Consider the following 22,475-nt stretch of genomic DNA (forward strand, 5'->3'; position numbering starts at 1 on the left):
GACAGACAACAACGAAATCAACCTTTTTCAAGTTTAAACCGTGTTTACTGAAACGTAGAACCACCGCAACTCACCATCCATTGGTTGAAACCTGTTTATTTCACTTCTGCAGCAGGTGTGAGGGTAAACTGAAGCTTTCATTCAGCTCAGCCCCTGACAGACCATTGTTCTCCGTTACAAATCAAAATGCCAGAGTTTACCAGACTCTCTGTTTTTGACAATCACATAGAAAACCCTGGATAAAGAACCTGCTGTCCGTTCACTGTGAGGACACTGGCAGAAGATGCTCAACCTGTTGCTTCGATTAGGCAACAGAACATTTTAAATCAAATATAAAACAATATTTATATATAGAAATATAAGCATATTACAAACTTAAAACAGACACATAGAACTACAGGATCAGTATTGGAAAGTTAAAGTTGTTACTTTTTTTTTTTTACCTTTGTTGAAAGCTTCTCCACATTTCATACTCGAGGTCGCAAAAGTCCGTAAAACTGAACCAGAGGTCGGACGGGACCTGCAGTTCACTCCTGCAACGACCTGGCAGAAACTTCGAGACAGCATCAGGACGACAGGTGCACAGTTCAGACAACAGCCAGTTTTTATACCTCAGGAGTGTTGACATTGTAGAAGATCACCAGCTCACAGGCTCACGCACACAGGGCTTCAGATCAAATAATGCATTTGTCATCGTCTTCAGCTGGTAAACAGTAAAAAGTTAGGAAATGCATCATGTCCTCACAACAACAGATAACGTTTCACACATTATCACCATTTTGATCACGGACACAGAATGTCCGTATATGAACTGGGTCTGATTAACACAATATAGATTATAGAATTTAGAATCGCCCTCCGGGGACAGATGAAGTTGTTTTGAATTTGAATATAGTCCGATTCGTGATGTTCTTGTGAAGTGTGCTCAAGGGCTGTTTCAACATTTTTTCTCTTTTGCTTTTTAATTGTTAAAGATCAATAAAAAAAAAAACAATATAACTCATGAGTGTGTGTGTGTATGTGGGTGTGTGTGTGTGTGTGTGTGTGTGAATAGTACGTTAAGTGTGTTATTCCCAGTTTGTTTTTTGACTCGAGGATATCTGTACTTGAAGGGACAATAAAATGCACAAACTACACACAACTCTCCTATATATATTAAAATGACAAACATCAGAAAGAGTTAGAATACACCAGGCACATGACAAAAGCACAAAAAAACAGTATTTTTAATTAGGAGCACATTTATCAGTCAAAAAACGAGCAAATTAACTTTACTTGTAGCGTGGTTTTTTAATGCAAACAATATTAAACGCATTCCTCAAAGTTGTAATGGAGATATTCTTTAGAAGACGGTAGTCAAGATGGATACTTTATTGAAAGAGTAATGTTCAGTATTAGTGTCAATCATTTTTCTGAATGTTCCCCTTATGATCAGAACCCTTTCTCCCTGTCACTTTGCTGAATGTCAAGCAAACACCTCCATCTTGCACTATTTAGGATATTTAAAATGATTTTGATTGTATATTGAATCTTCTAACATTGTCCCTTTGAGTGGGTCTTTTTACATGAGATCTGGATCGAACCTCTGACCTCCTGGTTAGAGGACAACCCGCTCTACCCTGAGCCACAACCGCATCTCAATCTTGAAACCACATTATTTCCCTATTCCGGTCCATTGCACATTCAGTTGCTGGCACGTGTCAAACACCTGCCAGAGAAATAATCTCTATTTATGTTTTCTGAAAGACAATATTAACAAACTGGGAGTTTGTTTAATAGCTTAAAGCCAGTTTGAGAATCCAGATCCCCAGTTGATTCATGCAACTGCAGCCAGCAAACTTCACAAATCACCCTGAAGGCTTCGGCTTGTAGAATCTTTCAACCAGGTTTCTTATAAAAGAAAAAAAATCCTACTGTCATTTCGATGATTTAACTCTTTCCAGCCACAGAAGCATCTGTAAATATTATTTGATTTGATCAAAGCTTCTAATCCCACAGTTTGGCCTTTTTTTAAATCTTCACAAACTGTTTTAACTTGATGAATAATATTATATGTTAGCCGGATTTTTGAAGAACCCGAATTCATCGCCCTCTTGTTATGTAACTTCACTCTACTTTCACACAACATGGTCTTAACATGACCTTGTTCATGGTAAAAAAAAAATCCTGACACATGTGCTTCCTAATTTCTCATTACTTGTCTCCGTCTAGACTCCATTCCTTTGACCTATTTTGAATAAATAATAAAAAGATAATTGTTTTTCCCCATCAGTGAACAGTCTCTGTGTGAGTTTCCTCCTTTTTTCACCATCATTACACACTTTCATCCCTTTGGCAGCCTCCCAGTCTCCAGAATTGTATTGGTCAGTGGAGACCGCTCTCCCATCGCCACCCACCACCCGCAGATGGAGGAATATTGCATATAGCTTAACTCATCGCTCCCCAGGGGGAGTTCTTCCCCATCTGATGGCATAATTCAGCCATTGTGAGTGAATATATTCTCTGCAGCCTCATTATCACTGCTGAACTCTCGTCTTACTCTGTGCTCATTAAAAAATCTTTTCGCCGGCCCTCGAGATTTGCAGCGATAACCTGCAAAGTTTTCACACACAGATATCTGTTTGATTTCTGACTGCCTGAATACTGCCACCTTTCAAAGCTGTCACTGCTGGTGCATCATATCCCTGCTGCACATTGTTGAATTACTGGGACTCATCTGTCTTTGGTGTCTGGTTCCATGAAAACCATTTATGTTCCCATGGGACTGTGCAGACTAAGCTGACGGTACTGTTTTCTATAAGCCAGCGATTTAAAACCAAAGACTGTGTATAAAGATGGATGTCATGTTTCCACAGTTAATGAAGCTTCCATCTATTGCCTCTGAAGTAATCTGTAGCCAGAGTCAGTGCGGTTAATGATCGGGGGATGGAGTCATGGTATCAAGGCCGTGCCAATGCATCGTGTTCGGCCAATCGAGAGTCAGTCTCAGCTGCCAGTGATGATGATCCGCTGCATTTTTTTTTTTTTTTTATCAAATAACTAATTAAATTAAACTTGGCAGAAAAATTCATGTTTGGTCATTCATCAATATCAACGACCCTTCAATAACATACTATTTTATTACACCTACTATTTTTTGTTTGGTCTCTGTCCCATCCAATAACATGGAGGAAGTTCAGCCAGACAAATACTGCTGCCAGCCACCAGAGGGCTATCGAGACAATTTCACTTCACTTCACTTTTGGGAGCTGCCATGTCGTCCATCTTTCTTGCAATCAATGCCACCGTAAAATATGGCAGTGAAATATTCAAATGAAGCTGTCAGAGAAGGCAACCTCACTGTTTAGTTGGTCCCACTTCCCCCCCGCCCCCTTGGACAAGATACGGAACCCCAAATTTCCCCGATGGTTGTGACACTAGTGAAAGTGCTGTCCATAGATGCTTTGTATATGCACATGAGTGGTGATCAAGACTTCAAAAGCACAATATGAATACATTCAATACATAGAGTGATGAGGTTAGGAGGAGGAGGCTAACTTTAAAACCTTATCTTTGCTCCCTGACAACTTTCTGGATGTATTCTGAATCCAGAGAATAATTTATTGTTCTGTCTCTGTTGGTGTTAGCAGAAACCAATTCCACACAAAAGCCTGAAGACAGTGTTGTAAAATTAGGACAGATGGCCAAATATAGACCTGGGGTATATTGTATTGTATTTCAATCTGATGATCTATCATCGCTGGTAGATTCAAGTCAGGATTTAGTCCAGGCAAAGTAAGCCATTTTGAGGGCAAAAATAGAAGTTATTGTAAAATAATTTTTTTCAACATAAAACTTTTTTATGAGGTGTCCAGAATAGCATACTTAAAGTCCTAAGAAATCCTAGTTGAGGAAATATGTTAAATTCTCATCAAGCCGAGATGTGTGCCAATAAGGCCAGGCAACAATACATCCCAATGGGGTTATTTTTTTCCTTTACTCCTATCAAAATGAAACTTTACACGATGAAAGTACCCATGAAAAGTATACATTTTTGTATTACAAGTTTCTTTGAAAATTTATTTTAATATGCAAATGAGCTATACACTAATAGTCCAGGCAAATTAGCATTTTACGACCGACTAATTGTAAAATGATTTTGTTCAGCATATATAATTTCTATGAGGTGTCCAGAACAACATACTAAAAGTCCTAAAAAATCCTAGTTGAGGAAATATGTTAAATTCTCATCAATCCAATGTGTGCCAATAAGGCCAGGCAACAATACACCACAATGAGGCTATTTCTTATCCTTCACTCCTATCAAAATGAAACTTTTCACAATGAAAGTACCCATGAAAAGTAAAAATTTTTTATTACAAGTGTCTTTTGAAATTAATTTGAATATGCACATGAGCTCCACACTTATTGAATATGTCCTAATTTGCATAGGCAGAAACACCATTCATTTGTATGACAAATACATCAATCTTCATCCAATGATCCCACTGCCAATGGGTGATGGCAAAGCTGCTTTTAGACTGGCCTCTAACCTGAAAACTACCTGGCTTGGTAGTACCTGCCAGGGGTATAACCCCCGTCGGTATATTCATCAATGTCATCAATACCCGTGGGGGTTATACCCCTGGCAGGTACTACCAAGCCAGGCAGTTTTCAGATTAGAGGCCAGTCTAAAAGCAGCTTTGCCATCACCCATTGGCAGTGGGATGATTGGAAGAAGATTGGGCCAATGTATTTGTCATACAAATGAATGGTGTTTCTACCTATGCAAATTAGGACATATTCAATAAGTGGAGAGCTCATGTGCAGATTAAAATTCATTTCAAAAGAAACTTGTAATACAAAAAAAGTTACTTTCACGTATACTTTTACCATGTAAAGTTTTAATTTTGGTAGGAGTAAAAGAAAAAATTAAGCCTATTTGGGTGTATTTTGGGCATATTTGATTTGTGTATAGCTTATTTGCATATTCAAATTCATTTTCAAAGAAACTTGTAATAAAAAAATGTTACTTTTCATGGGTACTTTCATTGTGTAAAGTTTCATTTTGATAGGAGTAAAGGAAAAAAATAGCCCCTTTGGGATGTATTGTTGCCTGGCCTTATTGGCAAACATCTCGGATTTATGAAAATTAAACATATTTCCTCAACTAGGATTTCTTAGGAATTTTAGTATGTTGTTTTGGACACCTCATAGAAATGATAGATGCTGAACAAAATTATTTTACAATTAGTCGGTCGTAAAATGCTACTTTGCCTGGCCTAATTAGGATTTCTGTCACAACTGAGTTTCTCACTGATGCTGTATTTATCGTATGTGTCCACCAGATGTCCTCATTGGGTTTTGCACATGTCTCCATCAGACGTGGGGAGAGTAGTGGTCTCTCCTTTATTCAATCGACTGTGGGACTTTGTGCACATTAATGTATGTATTTAATTTATCTAACAATAACTGGTAAACCTTCTGAGACCAATCATTTTTTCGTTTTGTGCTCCAAATGCCCTTTTTTGGTGTATCGATTCTTTGCTGTAGATTGGAATTTTGATTATTTATTCAATGATTTATATAGTTTCCAACCCGTCTACTTTCACCAATGTGGCACATCTCAGTTTTCTTACCATAACAAAGGAGCTGCAGGAGTGATTTTGACTGGGTCACAGTTTCTGATGAGGCTCACATTGTATTTGTCCTTCGGCCACAGTGTTTCTGGTAAGTCTGTAAGAAGAGGAGAAGTATCTGAGGGATTTTACAACATGATGTGAGAATGGAGATAGTCATCAACCACATATAATGATTGTGTGTCCGAAAAAAATTTATTTGGAGAAATTTTGGAACTGGAAACATTGATGCTAGGTGAATACGTTACATCAGGTGTCGTGGTGGACTGCTAATCACTGACAGCCTGAAATTATCTGACAAATGGTCCTAAATCCCTCACTGGTCGTCCTTTGATCTGGAGGGTGAGATGTGAGGGCTGGAATTCAGAACGCAGAATAGTGGCTTCTGCTGGTCGGTGAGCGAAACAGCAGCTGCACTCTTGGAACCGGACCAGAAGAGGTTAGACACCAGGGAATCATCAGGAGAAGAGAAAAACACAGCTTCATAAGCATGATCAGGCACGTCTGTCACATGTGAAGTACAATGCAATGCCTCTAAGTCAGTGGTTCTCAAAGTGGGAGGCGCGCACCCCTGGGGGGGGCGCGATGTCACAGACAGAGGGGAAAATTTAAAAAAATAAAATAAACTTAATTTAAACATTTTTTTTTGTATTCATTGCTTTATAAACAGTTTTTTTAAAGACTCACTCCTTCCTTAGTAATACCTTCCTGCACGTGCAGTAGGCCTATTCGTAGCCTAATCTAAGGAGTAATTCGCTCCACAGTCTTTTTAGAAAGCTTGTAGCCCCAAGAGCTAGCCTTCTAGCTAGCTAACTTCTTCCAACTGCAGCTAGCCCTTTTCTCCTTAACACCTACCTTAACATCTTCAATCATCTACCGTGTTGCAACAAATAAAACACCAGCACTTGAATAGTATTCTGTGTTGTCCCTGTCTACATTGTGTACTGTTCGTTTTGTTAGGAACCATTGCCTAGCACAGCTTTTATTTATTATTTGTGTGCAAGTCGCTCACAGCCACACATACAAACACACTCACAAGACGCAAATATGACGAGAGCTATTTGCAGTTTGGCAAATGACAGCATGAAGCCATGCAAATTAAAAAGGCACCTCGTCACCAAACACCCTGACTTGAAAATCGGAGGATTTAGGGAAGCACTGCTGCTCAACAGCCAGATGGTGTCTGGAGAACCAAACAAAATGTTCAGGTTCATGATTTCTCATGGTTGAACACCATTTTTCCAATGAACACATTGTAATGGAAAATTCCACTGATCAATATATTACAACTCTGATGAATGTTTTACTACGGTTATGACTGTTTTCTGTGCACTTAGCAGATAAAACCTCAGAGTTCATTCCCTTACTTAGTAATTTCACCTCCTGTTGACCCTGATCTGTGAAACTGGGTAATGGGGTTGATTCCTCTTCTGTAGCAGCAATGCTAGACCGCAGACGTTTCCTTTGATGCTCTCTGTTATGTTTCCCATTTACCAAAATGTATAAAAAAATTCCTTTTTAATTATAGCTGCACTCTGAAGCGTTTTTGCTGACTGTGTAAACCTCTGCAGAGCTCATGATTAAACCTCAAAGACGACCCCAGCCTGAGAAACTCTTTATTACACAACTCAAGATAAATTTTCACTACAACATGTGGGTTAGCAGAGGTGTTGCCTTATCTTGATTTCCATGGAACTGATAAGCAATGATTTACTAATCAAATATAATGATGTAGTATCTTCAAATATTGTCTTTCTTACAAACCAATAATGAGATGATTTTGTAAATAAATAATTTCTAATTCAAAACCATTGCTCAAAATAATGACTTTGTAGATCAAAATAATGACAAAGTAAGTTATGAATCATTACATTTTATACACAATATGCAATAAGAAGATATCATCACGTAAAAGCCTTAAAAACAGATACAAATAAGAATCATCAATAAACAGGAGAAAACATTGCACAAGAGCAAACAAAAATAATTAAAGCAATATATGTGATTTAAAAGCAGTCACTGAATCTGCAAACCATCATATGGGACGGACGAAAAGTTTAACATGAAAACCTGACTGAGGTTAGTAAACATTTATATGTATTACACTACATTAATTGAGCTGTATTTATGTGTATAATAATAATGACAATAAACTGGCAGGTACAGTGGAGGTTTGGTACATTTAACAGTATACTACTACTACAACTACTACTACTAGTTCTACTACAACTACTACTAATAATAATAATAATAATTATAACATAATTAACCTTTACAAAAATGTTTAAATTAACTTTTTGTCTGAGGTGAAAATTCCTCATTTGTCACTTCTCGACCACATACGTGTCTCGGACACATCATCAGTGAAGACGGGTGGCAAAAATGACATGAAATCAAGAATTCATACAACTTACTTCTATTAATGTTACTTTAATGGTTTTATATAAAACCATATAACATTTTTTAATCATTCAGTGTCACTCTCAACCCATCTCCCCTGCAATTGGATGGTACGCTCCGAAACATCATGTGATCACTGACTAACGGTGACTTCCTCAATAGAAGAATATAAGATGCTTCTCGTGTGTTAATCCTGATTTTAGCTGCGATCAAGAGACTTGAAGATGCCGTTCGGTAAACTCTCTGATGTTGTCAAAGCAGATGGAGTAACCCAGCTGATCTGTGACGCTGTGAGTATAGAAACCATTGTTCCTCTCTGTTCTCTGGGATCTATTCACACATGGAAAGGGTTTTTGTTTCATTGTGTTGTTGTTGTTGTCACTTCTTGTTGTGTAGATGAAGCCCCACGTTGAAGCAAGAACAGGGGAGACCTACCACTTGTTCAAAGCCAAGTTGTACAAGACGCAGGAGGTGGCCGGGACCACATTCTTCATTAAGGTAGAAGAAGAAGAACAAGTCCTGGAGGATGAGACACACACATCATAAAAAATGTCATCTTTAAAGGGGCAGTTCCCCCATTTGTACACACACCACTATGACGATCCAATGCAATTTAATTAAATGGTGACTACTTCTTAAACCGTTAAAAAAAAACAACAGAAAACATAAAAATCTCCATGCTGCTCCTGTGGTCTCATGAATAGTGTCTGTAAACCCAGACATTAAAAGTCAGTAGCGGAATTCGATTTGGCTTCAAAACTGTTTACTTACTGATACTTACTGATATCCACTGATGTGCCAGTGTTATAGAAGAAGATGACACAATGCTGCTGTTTACAGGGAGACATTCAACGACTAGATATTGCACTTAGTGGAACTGTTTTTCTCAGAGGAGCAAAACGAAGATGAACTCGCATTCATCGGATCAACATAAACTCTAACTCTTGTTTCCTTGCAGGTCCATGTGAGAGCAGAAGAATATTTTCATCTCCGCGTTTACGACAAACTGCCATATCATGGAGAAACCCTTCAGCTGACTGACCTACAGCAAGGCAAAATGTATCAAACAATGTTACCCTACATCTAATTATAAACTGTGTTAGTAGTGTAGCTCATGATGTAAGAAGAATGTCAACTAATTTTTTATGCCGTTAATTAATAAAATATAATTGAATAAATCAAATTTGTTCTTGCTTTTGTTTCTGTGAGGGCGGGGGGTGGGTGGGTTAGGACGATTCCAAGGGCCCAGCACAGACAGGGGCCCTCAGAGAACACTTATTGTTATTATTATTAATTAGTTCATGTAATAAAAGTATTTATTAACGAGTTATGAATGAAATATACTTGGGGTTTATTTCTCCAGGATAGCCTTTATCTTTCACCCCTCTCTCTGTTCAATGCTTGGTTGGAAGAGTTTTTTTACCAGTGTGTGGGTGAGATAGAGAGAAAGAGAGAGAGAGAGAGAGAGAGACTACTGCCCATCACCTGAAGTTCTTTACATTAACTTTTAACTGCAGCGTTTGTGAGGTTTCTGTGACTAATGCATTTCCCTGTATAAATCTAGTCCCATGACTCAGACCAACTACTTCATTAAATGTAAGAGATTGTCACAGAGAAAGAAATGTGAGAAGATGGAAATGTGAACAATGTTAAACAACAGATCTTTAAAAGGTAATAAAATATCACCCAATGGAAATAAGGATGACAACCTGACAGGCACTGACAGACAGTGAGGCCCTATTGAAATTGTAAGGTTTATTTTTTTTGTCAGGCAAATTAATTGACTTTTTTGGGGCTTTAACATGCTCAAAAATATACCAAGAATTGCAGATAATTAGAAAGTGGTGAAAATGTACTTATTCTGGAGGAATTTTTAAGGGGCGTGGCAAAATGGCTCAACTGTGCCCCCGAGACCCCCGGAACATGTTCACATTGACCGATAGTCACGATCTGGCAGTTTATATTTTGCAGTGTAAATTGTAAAAGTGTTTTCTGTTTATCTGTTAGAGCTCTGTTGTTTATGTTCGAAGTGTTTTCATGTTTTCACACTATGTGTTTCTGTTTCCTGTTTTATTTTGTAGTCTCTGTTCCTTGTGTTGTTTCTGTCTTCACTTCCCGTCTGTGATGTCTTCCCCAGTCCTCATGTGTTACAGCTGTGTTCAATTGCCCCTGCCTTCCCTGTGTGTATATAAGCCTGTGTGCTTTCTTGTCTCTGATGTTCCATGGTGCTGTCCTGTCCTGATCTTCTGAGCCCATTCACCACCGAATCCCCTGTGTAAACTTCCTTGTGTTTTTGTTTTTCCCCGTTAGTGTTTATGTTTTGTTTTGTGTCTGTTAAAGAACTTGTTTAATTCAAAATAAGCTTTTTTTTTTAACTCTGCGTCTGGGTCCTACTCCTCCCCTAAATCTTGATACTGATCTTCACAAAAATCAATACACAGGTGTATCATGACCAGACAAAGTCTATAGGTGCAATATGAAAAACGCAACAGGAAGCCTGCTATTTTGCATTTAGTGGCCATTTTGGCCATATTCCACATTTTTACTTTGAAGGTACTTGTACCAGGGCTTACATCAGATCAACTCAGAATTGAGATGAGTGTCATCACAACAAGACGGAGATACAAACTAACTCAAAGATCGGTTATTCGTCACACGGTGTTACCGTGGCGTGGCGTCAAAGTTTGATTACACGCCATTAAAACAAGAGATTCTGTATCACGAACATACTTGGACTATGAATCCTTTGATGCTGAGCCGTCATCAAACAAATCCACTCTTCCAGTGACAGTGTCAGTTGTCATAGATCAAAGGAATCTTTGATGTCTTGCAAAGGTGACGTCACTCTCTCTCTCAGAATTGGGTCATTTCCTCAAACCATTTCAACATTGAGGTACGCTGAAGTCATCCATCGCCAAAGGAGGTGATGTTGTCATTACTCCACTGTGCATTGTCCTATCACCACCAAACTTCTGTCTCATGATCAGAGTCAAAGCCAGAACAGCTCTGTGTCAATATTTCCTCAGTTATTACTAATTTTTTTCACGCTTAAAATGCATGTGCTCGATTCCGCTCAGTGCTGCTTTGCAGTCCTAGAAATTTTAGTTCAAATTGTATCAATAGTCAACGTATAGTGTGTCCAAATCCCAACAAACTCGACAGTGCACTTCCTCGGGCAATACACCTCCCAAGCGTGAAGCGTACTATTATTACAGCCTCATTTGTATTCAACAATCGTTCTTTGATCCCCAACAGGGTTCCTAGCAGTGATGTTTTTACTCTCATATTCGATCACAGCATTTATAAATGAGGAGACTCGGTGATGATAATTGGAAATAACCAAACCCTTCGATGTCCTCCATTTTCTTTCATGTTTTACCCCATAGAAATCCCCAAATTTTCTTGTTTTGAATCTTTTAGACACATATTGTTACGTGAACAACTGATTAATTTACATTATAGAATATTCCTCGAAAAGCAAAGTAACATCTTGTGTAAAAAAACCTTCAGGTCAGGTTTCACATTTAGAAAACAATGAACTGCAACACTGACTGATTGAGGGGGGTGTACATTTGTGCTATTTTCAGGATGCAAGCTGAAAGCCTGGAGGAGAGGACGGTGGAGGTGCCGCTGCTGCCTGAAGGAGTGGACGAGGAGCTGCTGTATCTTTACTTTGAGAATAGGCGCCGCTCGGGGGGAGGCCCACTCGTCTCCGTGGAAAAAAAGGGCGACCGTGCCATATTGGTGTTTGAAGACGCAGAAGGCAAGTAGAAAACGGATATTCATCAACGGTGTATATTTGTGATTTGTTTGCCTTTGAAATGAGCTGCAGTCAAAATGTTCATGTTCTTGGTCCAAATTTCTTTATGCTGACATTTTTGTTGATTGTCAACAGTGTATAAAACAATCTGTTCAGGGAAAATGCTTCTTTTTTTTATGGACAACACTCAGAGTATGTTATACTGAGAGCAAGCACACATTCAAACAACCACAACAACCCAGACTTTGGATAAACAAGTTAAAGTTTTGACAACAAAGCAGGGGATATGTATTGAGTATACCTTAATGGCAACATAAAAAAGATTAGTCAGGAAATAATGAGAGTACAATAACAATGAACAAAGAAATAAGACAAGGAATAAGGTGAAAAGAGAAGAGGAAAGTTAGCTCCTTATGAATGCCTGTAGGTTTTTTTCAAATGTCAGGAAAGGGCACCACACCTTGATTCTCTGATCCAGGGTAGTGAAGCAGATTCTCTAAATTCATACACAACATGATGTGTCCAATCCATTCTGAGAAGGAAGGAGGGGCACAACGTAAACATGCAGGGATCTTAATGAAAAACAAAAGTATATTTTTGGGACTTGTATGTACATGTATGAGTGTGAAATTTGGTGCAGCTCGATTAAATTTAATGGGACTCTTGAACTGAGTGCTATTCTTACGTGTTATTTGTATGCCAAATGCTAATTCCCTTATTTCTGCTCTGATCATGTTGACAGCTGCAGCCAAAGTGCTGTCTAAAGGGAACCACGTTCTGCAAAATGTTGAGCTGAGCGTGAGAAAGCCTGCCGCAAAGGACCAGAGCAGACTGTTGCTGCGGGGGATAAACCCCAACACCGACACTGAGATGATAGGGCGCTATGTGGAGAACATGATGGGGTTGAATGTGAATGACTACCAACTGTATCCCTTATCAGGGAGAGATTTTATCCTCATTCACCTCAACCAACCCTTGGATAAAGGTCTATAAAACGCCCATAGATGAAAAATGATGTTTTTTACATCTGTCCAAATGTTCAAATTATCATTTTCATGTGTATGTTTTTATGGCACAGATTTCCAAACCCTCTCTGAGAGGGTCTCCAGGAGGACACTGGATGGGGCTCAGGTAACACTCGAACAGACTGAGCAAACAGACTCTGTTTTAGTGGAGAAACTGCACCCTAGCACCACGCAACACCTGCTCATGCTTTACTTTGAGAGCAAGCGAGGTGGCGATCAGAGGGTGAGGGATGTCACCATGCTATCGGAGGGCACAGCAAAGGTGTCTTTCTTCAACCACAAAGGTAAGTGTTTGAGCCTTTAAAGCGCATGCTATTGTAGTTTCCTCAACAAACAAACAAACTGTATTTCTTGTCTCAGCTTTGGGTTCTGTCCTGGATCAACAACACAAACTTGAGGGTGCTGAACTCTCAGTGAGGCCGTACTTCGACTTCCTTCACGCTGGAAGTGGAAGCCAACATATGACTGAAGGAAACTCGGAGGACCTGGGTGATATTCAGATGCAGACCAACGGTGACAGTCAGTCTTCTTCTCAGCGAACCTCTGAGCGTCTTGCTGCGGTGGTACAGGACACAGCAGAGGAAGCTATAGATGACAAACCTGAGGATGTGGTAACACTATCGAGCCTTATTGCTTTTGCTGACCCAGTGAAATTAGCTTTGTTTAAACTTAGCCCCCTTTCACAGGACATTGTCAAGCCTCACCCAGATTTTACCATTGAGGTAAAAGACGACAGTATTCTCATTGAAGGAAGTGACAATCAAAAGTTGGATCAGATAAAACAAACCATTACGGACTTTCTCGGCAATATGGGTGAAACTAATTTCACCCTCGAGCCAGAAAAAGCTCAGTTCCTTGCAAGAAAAGAAGTAAAAGAGAGACTGCTACAAACCATCAATCAAACCATGTCACCCACTATTTACTATGTATCAGATTCTAAAGTCATGGTAACATCGCTGTCCCAGAACTCGGCTCGACAGGCGAGTGGCTTTTTAACGTCCCAGATGTGTCACTTCAGCATGACGTTGGGCATCGAATATGAATGCATGTTATATTGCAGAGAGTGGTCTGAGTTCTTGCAGGCCCTGGATTACTCCTCCGTTAAGGATTCAGAGACAAGAGGGAATATTGATGTGTTGACACTGAAAGGGATGGAGAGCGAGAAGCAAGCTGCCATCCTGCAATTTCTTTCTACACCCATTGAAAGGGAGACAGTGATCACTATGAAGCGAGGTGCACTGAAATACATCCAGAAACATCGTCATCAGCTGTTGGCTGACATGGACCAAGTTTCTATCTTTCCGCTAGAGGCCGAAGACGCCTGTGGTTTAAAGGTACGTTGTTCATCAGGATAATAACATTAACACTTACTTAGTAGGAAATATTCATGCAGAGTTTAGTGCATGTCTAAAAGCAACTTTTATTTGTAGAACAGACCTGGAATTCCTATTGTTTTGTTGACCTTTCTCCAATTCCTTCCCTTTCTGGTTACATCCGTTTATAAGTGGTATTGTATAATCATCTGTGTGGCAAAGTTTTTCCTACATTTCTAAATTCTCTGTGACATAAAGAGAATATGATCTGGTTTATTAAGTCAATCGCTGCAACTAACATACGCATATAGTCCTAATATTGGCAAATCGATTATCAATCGCTTATCGCTCTGACCAGCAGCGATCGCAGATTCCATACAACCCAAACATGTATCAGCAGAGATTTTTGACGGCAGTGGTGTTAATATCATTGATGATTGAAAGCTTATTTGGTTTGAATCCTCTTAAGCTTCTTGCATTTGTAAAGCAGTTTCTGTTTCATACCTGACAGATTCATGGCCATCCTGCCACTTGCCAAATGGCTGAGGAGGTGTTGCAAGGCGTGGTCTCTGCCGTCTGTACCAGAGCCATCCCAATAAAAGCTCCAGGAGTTGCCAGGTTTCTACATGAAGCAGATTGTCAGGAGCTTCTGAGGGAAATGGAGTCGAAGTTTCAGGTGTACATCAGCCCACAGTGCACGCCCTGGGAGCCCATGCCTGGCCAGGTAATATAATGGTGAAACAGAGGCTGACAAAGTTTGGTTCTTTTGTGTTTTTCAAGCTATGAAATGCAGCTCTATTATTTCTTTCACATTCCCTAGTTAGAGAATGAGAATATTTGATGAAAACCCCAAAAAAATTATAAATCTGGGGTAGATCGTAGATTTGTTAAGCCTCATCACTGTGCTTGTACAGTGCATAAGCAATACATCAATACTTTTGTATATACTGTATTATATAATATAGCTTTTGATTTATATTATATAACGATAATTATTGAATCCAAAATTCAGCCTAAATATTTAGGTAATTCCGGTTGTTCTGCAGTATTCACATAATTATATTGTATTCCAGGACATTTTTGATGATGCATGGCAGATGATGTCGCACAGAAACTTTCAGAGAGGGTCTGTGGATGAGTTACAAGCCAATTCAATTGATCTGATAGAGGAAGCCCAGCTGTCTTTAGCCATCCGGTACTCAATGGAGTCAAGTCAGTTGTACCTGGATGATGAGGAACAGCTGCAAAAAGCCATAGAGCTGTCCAGGAACATGATCGTCCCTGAAGCCTCTTCTAGTGGTGCTGAAAGGAGCCCCCAACCCACATTGAATCATCAGAAGAAGGACATCAATGATTCTTTACAGGAAACCATCAGCGCAGCCAACACCATCCAGTTAGTTGTGTTTGCAGGTTATATCTCTGATCTGACTCGAGTGGAAATCGCCTTTGCGAAGAGGGTCTCTCAGAAACAGATGGAGGAGAAACTCCAGAACAGGAGCATGGGGAACATGTCTGAGTACCACTGGAAGTGTTTGGAGATGATCAAGAGGAAACATTCAGTCGAGATCCAAGTTCAGGGGAACACAATCACCGTTTCTGGATTCAAGCACTTTCAGCCTGCTGGAGTGGGGGATGTGAAGCTGCTTCTGGAGAAAGTCGACAATTCTGTACCCAGGCAGGAAATCCTGGGGACTGTGAAGTGGGTGGTACATGATCAAGCCTCCTCACACACAACTCCATACTCTGATGATGCCACAGTATTCATCGAGAACGCCTGGAGGATGAATCTGAAAAAACTTGACATCTTACTGGACAATGAGCCCCACGTTATCAACTTTGAAAAGATGAAGGAATGCAACGTAGCTTCAGAGAAAACTGTGAAAATTTCAAGGAAACTCATTTTAAAGGAAATACCAGGTAAATGGAACTTAAGTTGTCTCGTCCTTTCAGTATTTTGAAAAATTATGCTCTCTGAATGGAGCCCCACAAGTGACCAAATGTAGCATAGCTAGCTAACACTGAAACAATGCTTCTACCTTCATAACATACTTTACAGTCTGACTAGAATGTCACTCAGTAGAGGGAACACCTCCACCAAATCCCATCAGTCTCCTTAAATTCAATCAAGCTGCACCAGATTTCATAAAAAACTAGATATCAGCCGCGCTGCTCGTCCAAACATATGAAGTCTAGCTGAATTTTTCCCCCGTTCTGCACAGTTCAGAGCAAAATAGTCAGAAAAAATTCCAAACGGAATCAATTTATTTGTTTTTAAAAGGTTTATATTGTGAAATATTTGCAGGAGCACAATATGCACAGCTTCATACTGTATGACTACTTTAATGCAAGAAATTACTATAGTTATATTAACTGTAATGAACTTCAGCTGATGGGCAATAGTCTCTCTCTCACTCTCTCACTAGCGCTGGCAGCTCCGCTGCAGAACCGTGGCTGTTCCACAGGTTCAGGACACGTTGGATTATCTACATAGCAGTACTATTCATTGACATACTTGCATACTGTCTGATAATCTTGTCTGTGTCTATAAATTATATAAGGGGGTAAAAGAAACTAAATCTACTGTAAAAATGCATTCCTTTGTTACAGAAGAGGAATATTCTCTAATGTCAGGCATGCCTGAATCCCACAAAGTCGATGAGGAATCACAGGAATTTCGGAATGTGAGGATGAACTTCTACGAGAGCTTCCATGGATGCCATAGAAAGATCAGAATCGTACAGGTGAGAAAATACCCCGCAGGTGTTTCAAAATATGAGTTGGCGTGTCACTGATAATATGGATGTTTACTTTTCTCCAGGTGGAGAAGCTCATGAATCGCCTGCTCTACAATCAGTACAAGATGAAGAAGGCGAGCATGTTGCAGCGGGCCACCTACCACGAAGTAGAACAGACTCTTTACCACGGCACAAGTGAGGACAGCGTGAAGGAGATATGTGTTCATGGATTCAACAGAAGCTTCTGTGGAAAGAATGGTATGTTTTGTTTATTAACTCTGTTCCGCTTGCTGACACAGTTTGTCTGATGTATTTTATTAATCTCTGACATCCTGGTTTCTTCTCACAGACACCATCGGTCAGGGGGTGTATTTTGCTGTCGATTCTTTACTGTCAGTTGACGATGTATATTCACCCCCAAACCGAGATGGACACAAGTTTATTTTCGTGTCGAAGGTTCTAACGGGGGACCACACTCAAGGTTCCCATTCAATGAAGGCCGCCCCATTGAAGGAGAGCGACGATATTCCCCTCAGATACGACAGCGTGACCGACGACCTCACCTGTCCGTCGATGTTTGTCATCTTCAATGATACGCAGGCTTTTCCGGAATACCTCATTACCTGCGAGAGAATCCGCCGCTGAGGGAACACATCAGCTGTTCAATAACAAGCAAAAGATGTGAAGCAGGGACTGGTTTTTGCTTTCATTTTCATGTTGTGCCTTGATTAAACAAGTGTGAATGCTTCATTAAGGGCTAATGTGCTAAAGTGTACCTTTTATTTTTTGATTATACAAATGTGTGAATCACTATGCTGACTGTTGCATCAGTTGATCTACTTTCAGTTCTTTCAGCTTAGTCACGTCTGATTTGATTTAGTTAGCAGAGATTTGTTGCGGGTGGAAATCAAAGGCAGGAGGCGTCGTTCTCAAGTTAAAATTAAGCAGGTTTATTCAGAGGTCACAGGTCAGGAAACTGCGGTGTCCAGCAAATGGTCATGCATGGTCCACTGATCCTACACAGTAAGCTGCACAGGAAAAATGGCGCTTAGACAGAGTGCGCACAAAGCTTATATATTGATATACTGGGCATGACAGAGGTTCTTGTACTCGCGGCAGTGCCTCGTTGGCTGGTTCACAAGGCAGTCCTGCCTTCCTGGCCTGTTGGGTCCTCCTCCTGGCGTTGCGTGTTGATGATGATAATCTGCATGCCACTGTTGTGGCCACCAGAGGTCATAAGCATATTGCCTGAGTGTGTGCTCATTACATGTGTGAAGTGAAGTGAAACCAGAGGTCATAGTGTCCCGGCCTCAAAGCATTCTAAGACTGATAATTTCACAGGAGAGAGGTTATCTCAGAATTTAATATAATGAAGTGATTCATGAAAGCACTGTGAGAGAAAGCCTCCCCTTCGTCTAATCTGCTGTGTGGCAGACTCCCTGTTTGATACGGAGCATGAGAATGTTCAATCTTGCAGCTAGCTGGAGATATGTGTGTGTGTATCTGAAGTTGAGAAGCAGAAGAAGAACTACATGACGTAATGTGTGTGTTAGGGCTGCAACTAACGACTATTCTGATAGTCGATTAGTCACCGATTATTTAAACGATTAATCGACTAATCGGATTATGAATGACACAAATTCTCAATTGCTCTTATTTAGCAAACAGCATTTAAACTTAGCTTGAGGTTGTTCGAGGCATGTGATTACTGAAAATAAAGGCAATAAAGATTGATACTTCATTAAAAAAAAATGTCTTTTAATAAACTTTGTTGCATATAAGGGCACTGTTGACACAAAAGCAAAGACAAATCAAGTTTTTGTCCATTTAAAACCAAGGACAGGCAAAGTGCTAATAAAACAAATAAATTAAAAATCAAGTATTCATTTTTCCTGTTAACAAAAATGACAGGGAAAGGAACAGCAATAAAAACATCAACAAACAAAACTACAGTCTTCTTCTGACTAAATAATTGTGATTAAAAAAAGACTTTTGTCAGGCAATAGGATAACATAACGCTTTTAAACTCGTTAATAAAAAGTTTAAACCATATTTTTGTAATGGATGCTAGAATCCTGCGCGCAGGTATATACGTTTATATGTAACATCTGACAGAGGCGAGTCCGCATTGTCTCCGTTACGATGTCACACGTGCCTCCTTCTCAAATGCGTGTGTCCTGCTTCCATGGAGAGCAGGTCCGCTGTACAAATACTGCAGGTAGTTTTTTTTCGGGCTGAACTTTTTACTTTCTGGTACTGCTGCAGCCGAGGCCGCCATCGGTCCGTGTTTTGACGCTATTGCACATGCGCGACTTTCAGAGATAGGAAGGAATCGAGATGGCTCACTCCTCAGCTGCTTTCATCAGCACCTCCGGTAAAACAACGTTAAGTTCAACTGCACGGCACGAAAAACACGTGCTATGACGTAACCAACGAATCATCGACGAGTTAATTCGTCGGCGACTATTCTTGTCATCGATTTTTGTCGACAACGTCGACTAATCGTTGCACCCCTAGTGTGTGTATGTGTGAGGTGCATGAAACTTAGGGTTTGGCCGAGGTCTGATCCACCTCCTTGTGTGTGTGTGTGAACAGTGGTGTATTGTCAATAAATCACCCTTTCCACACCTGATAGGTGTGGACAACACGGGGAAGGCAAAGGGCAGAAAAGGGCTAGGCAGAAAAACAAACCCAACTTAATACTCAGTAAAACACAAAAACAAAAACGTCAAAACATAGCTGTGATTAAAAGAATCACAGCCAGCAAAACAAAAAATAAACAAACAAACAAACAAACAACATAGAAACAAACAACCAAGCCTCTTTGTGGTCTTAACGCCAGTTGTAGGCTGTAAGGCTTCTGGCCCTCCCCCTTTTCATCCTCTGCTGTGCAGGTCTTAATCTTTCTTTGGCAAGTCCTAAACACATTTACCCCTCCCGCCCATACATACAACATATATCAGATGGCAAGCGCATATACCACCTCTAGTTTAGGAAAAAGTCGTTTTCCAGTCAGTTTGTCGCTCCGTCAGTTTTTTCTGTGTCTTCAGTCAGCCAGATGACCTTGAGTATCATTTTCTTTAGTTTCCACACACACAACGCTCCTACTCACACACACATCTCTTGTTATCTCTCTGCACACAGATGCAAGAACATTCACAGTCAAGCGTGCTCTCTGCCACTTTTTTTAAAATTTCGGGCAGAGACAGCACTCCCTCTTTTGAGCTTCAATGGGCCGTGCCCCAACAGTTTCTACCACAGTCACTCAGTCAGTTTTTTACCTTGCCTCCTTTTTCTCTCCTCCTCTCTCCTTTCCAACAGCCACACACCTTCATTCATACTAGTTACTTCACATCCTCTCTATATTATATAATCAATAGTAGTATAATAATTTTTATGTAAGTAATTTCCTCTTTCAAATCCTTCTTCGTAACATCCTTCCGTTATTTTGTGCCCAAATATGGTGTGTCTGGTTTGTAAAGCTCCTGTTGCACTATTCAAATCAGTTCTTATTTCAGCCAATGGGCGAAAAGGCGTCGTTCTCAAGTTAAAATTAAGCAGGTTTATTCAGAGGTCACAGGTCAGGAAACTGCGGTGTCCAGCAAATGGTCATGCATGGTCCACTGATCCTACACAGTAAGCTGCACAGGAAAAATGGCGCTTAGACAGAGTGCACACAAAGCTTATATATTGATATACTGGGCGGGACAGAGGTTCTTGTACTCGTGGCAGTGCCTCGTTGTCTGGTTCACAAGGCAGTCCTGCCTTCCTGGCTCGTTGGGTCCTCCTCCTGGCGTTGCGTGTTGATGATGATGATCTGCATGCCACTGTTGTGGCCACCAGAGGTCATAAGCATATTGCCTGAGTGTGTGCTCATTACATGTGTGAAGTGAAGTGAAACCAGAGGTCATAGTGTCCAGGCCTCAAAGCATTCTAAGACTGATAATTTCACAGGAGAGAGGTCATCTCAGAATTTAATATAATGAAGTGATTCATGAAAGCACTGTGAGAGAAAGCCTCCCCTACATCTAATCTGCTGTGTGGCAGACTCCCTGTTTGATACGGAGCATGAGATTGTTCAATCTTGCAACTAGCTGGAGATATGTGTGTGTGTATCTGAAGTTGAGAAGCAGAAGAAGAACTACATGACGTAATGTGTGTGTGTATGTGTGAGGTGCATGAAACTTAGGGTTTGGCCGAGGTCTGATCCACCTCCTTGTGTGTGTGTGTGTGTGTGAACAGTGGTGTATTGTCAATAGATTGAATATAATACATATATTATATATAATACAATGCAAGAAATTGTTAGAATTTTAATATAACTGACAGTTTTGATTTGGAAACGCTGCTGTCGAACTCTTTCTACAAAAGATTAATGTGAACTTTTTTGACCAATTAGATTGTGATGGTCTTAATCTGACTTTGTCTTTATTTACTTCAAGATTCAGTTGCAGTTACTAGTGTCCTAGTTCTGTGATGATACGTCATTTTAGTTTGTTAATTTTCACTCTTTGAGTTTTCTGCTTCCTGTTTTATTTTGTAGTCTTGTGTTCCTTGGGTGTTGTCTCTGTCTTCACTTCCTGTCTGGGTGATTGTCTACCCAAATCCTCATGTGTTGCACCTGTGGTTAATCACCCCTGCCTTCACCTGTGTCTATTTGCCCCTGCCTTCCTCTTTTTGTATTTAAGCCTCTTTGTTGCCCTTGGTCTGGAGTCGGGTTGTACTTGTTGTTACACGTCGTTTCACACGTCGTCATACGGTTAGTCTTGTCTGCTGTCTCGTCCAGCTTCTTCCCATGTTCTCAGTGCGCCTTGTCGCCAGTAGTTATCTGTTTGTGTTCATGTTTTGTTTTTGTCTTTGTAAAAGACTTTTGTTATATTAAATTACCTTTTTTTTATAACCTCTGCATCCTGGGTCCATCTCTCCCTCAACTTACCGTGACAAGTTCAGCGTTTCCTCCTCCTGAAATCTTTATGAGCTTTTCATTACATATTTACTCTCCAAAGACCCAAACTGAATTTATGTATGCTGTATTTCCAAAGAAAACATGTAAATCAGTTGTCCGTGTTTTGATTCCTATCTCAAACTGCGCCTACAGAACCAGTCTGAACTGGCTCAGACAAACATGCTTAGCTCTCCTGTATAAGATACTTGCATTTGACTGTTCTGCATCTTTACTCTCAGATCTCTGTGACTCTGTGTGGATCCTTTCTGCAGAAAGCCCCAATTAAAATACACAAAGAAAAATGTGATCAGCATCTCTAGATGCAGGCTCAGTGCTGAAGAGCTGCTGTGGTACCTGGAGCAGGAGCTCTCCCATATATGACTTGATTTTTACCACTGGTGAACAATGATTGGCTGCTGTAGGTTTGGTTGACTGTGTGGAGTGGTTTAGGAAGGCTTTAGTAGTTTAAGATTTCCCTCACATTACATTACACCAACAGCTCTGTATGTTTAACAATGTTACCCAATTCTAACATGAAACATTATACTGTATACATGCTGTAGATCATACTGACAGTCAAAATTGAACTATTTTGAATTAATAAACGATAATTGAATAAATCTGATTTGGTGTGTATTTTTCAATGTGTTGCTTTTCTGTCTGTGCTGGTTTATGATTA

At 40.1% G+C, this 22,475-nt stretch overlaps 1 protein-coding gene across 1 annotated transcript; it reads left to right on the plus strand.

Moving 5' to 3' along the window:
• Positions 1-11,606: 11,606 nt before the first annotated feature.
• LOC133027239 (uncharacterized) lies at positions 11,607-17,496 on the plus strand. The gene is made up of 9 exons (XM_061094271.1): positions 11,607-11,781; positions 12,521-12,763; positions 12,857-13,087; positions 13,164-14,137; positions 14,628-14,840; positions 15,190-16,033; positions 16,724-16,857; positions 16,935-17,109; positions 17,201-17,496. Exons 1-9 carry the CDS (start codon positions 11,607-11,609, stop codon positions 17,494-17,496), a joined length of 3,285 nt encoding a protein of 1,094 aa, XP_060950254.1.
• The last annotated feature ends 4,979 nt before the right edge of the window (positions 17,497-22,475 follow it).

Source organism: Limanda limanda, chromosome 20 (genome assembly GCF_963576545.1).
Source record: "Limanda limanda chromosome 20, fLimLim1.1, whole genome shotgun sequence".
Taxonomy (NCBI): Eukaryota; Metazoa; Chordata; class Actinopteri; order Pleuronectiformes; family Pleuronectidae; genus Limanda; species Limanda limanda.

Excerpts from the sequence above, each read along its gene's own strand:
- LOC133027239 (XM_061094271.1), top strand. The coding sequence starts at position 11,607 with ATGCAAGCTGAAAGCCTGGAGGAGAGGACGGTGGAGGTGCCGCTGCTG. Across the intron at positions 11,782-12,520 it reads GGTGTTTGAAGACGCAGAAG|CTGCAGCCAAAGTGCTGTCT; the intron begins GCAAGTAGAAAA and ends TCATGTTGACAG. Across the intron at positions 13,088-13,163 it reads GTCTTTCTTCAACCACAAAG|CTTTGGGTTCTGTCCTGGAT; the intron begins GTAAGTGTTTGA and ends TTCTTGTCTCAG.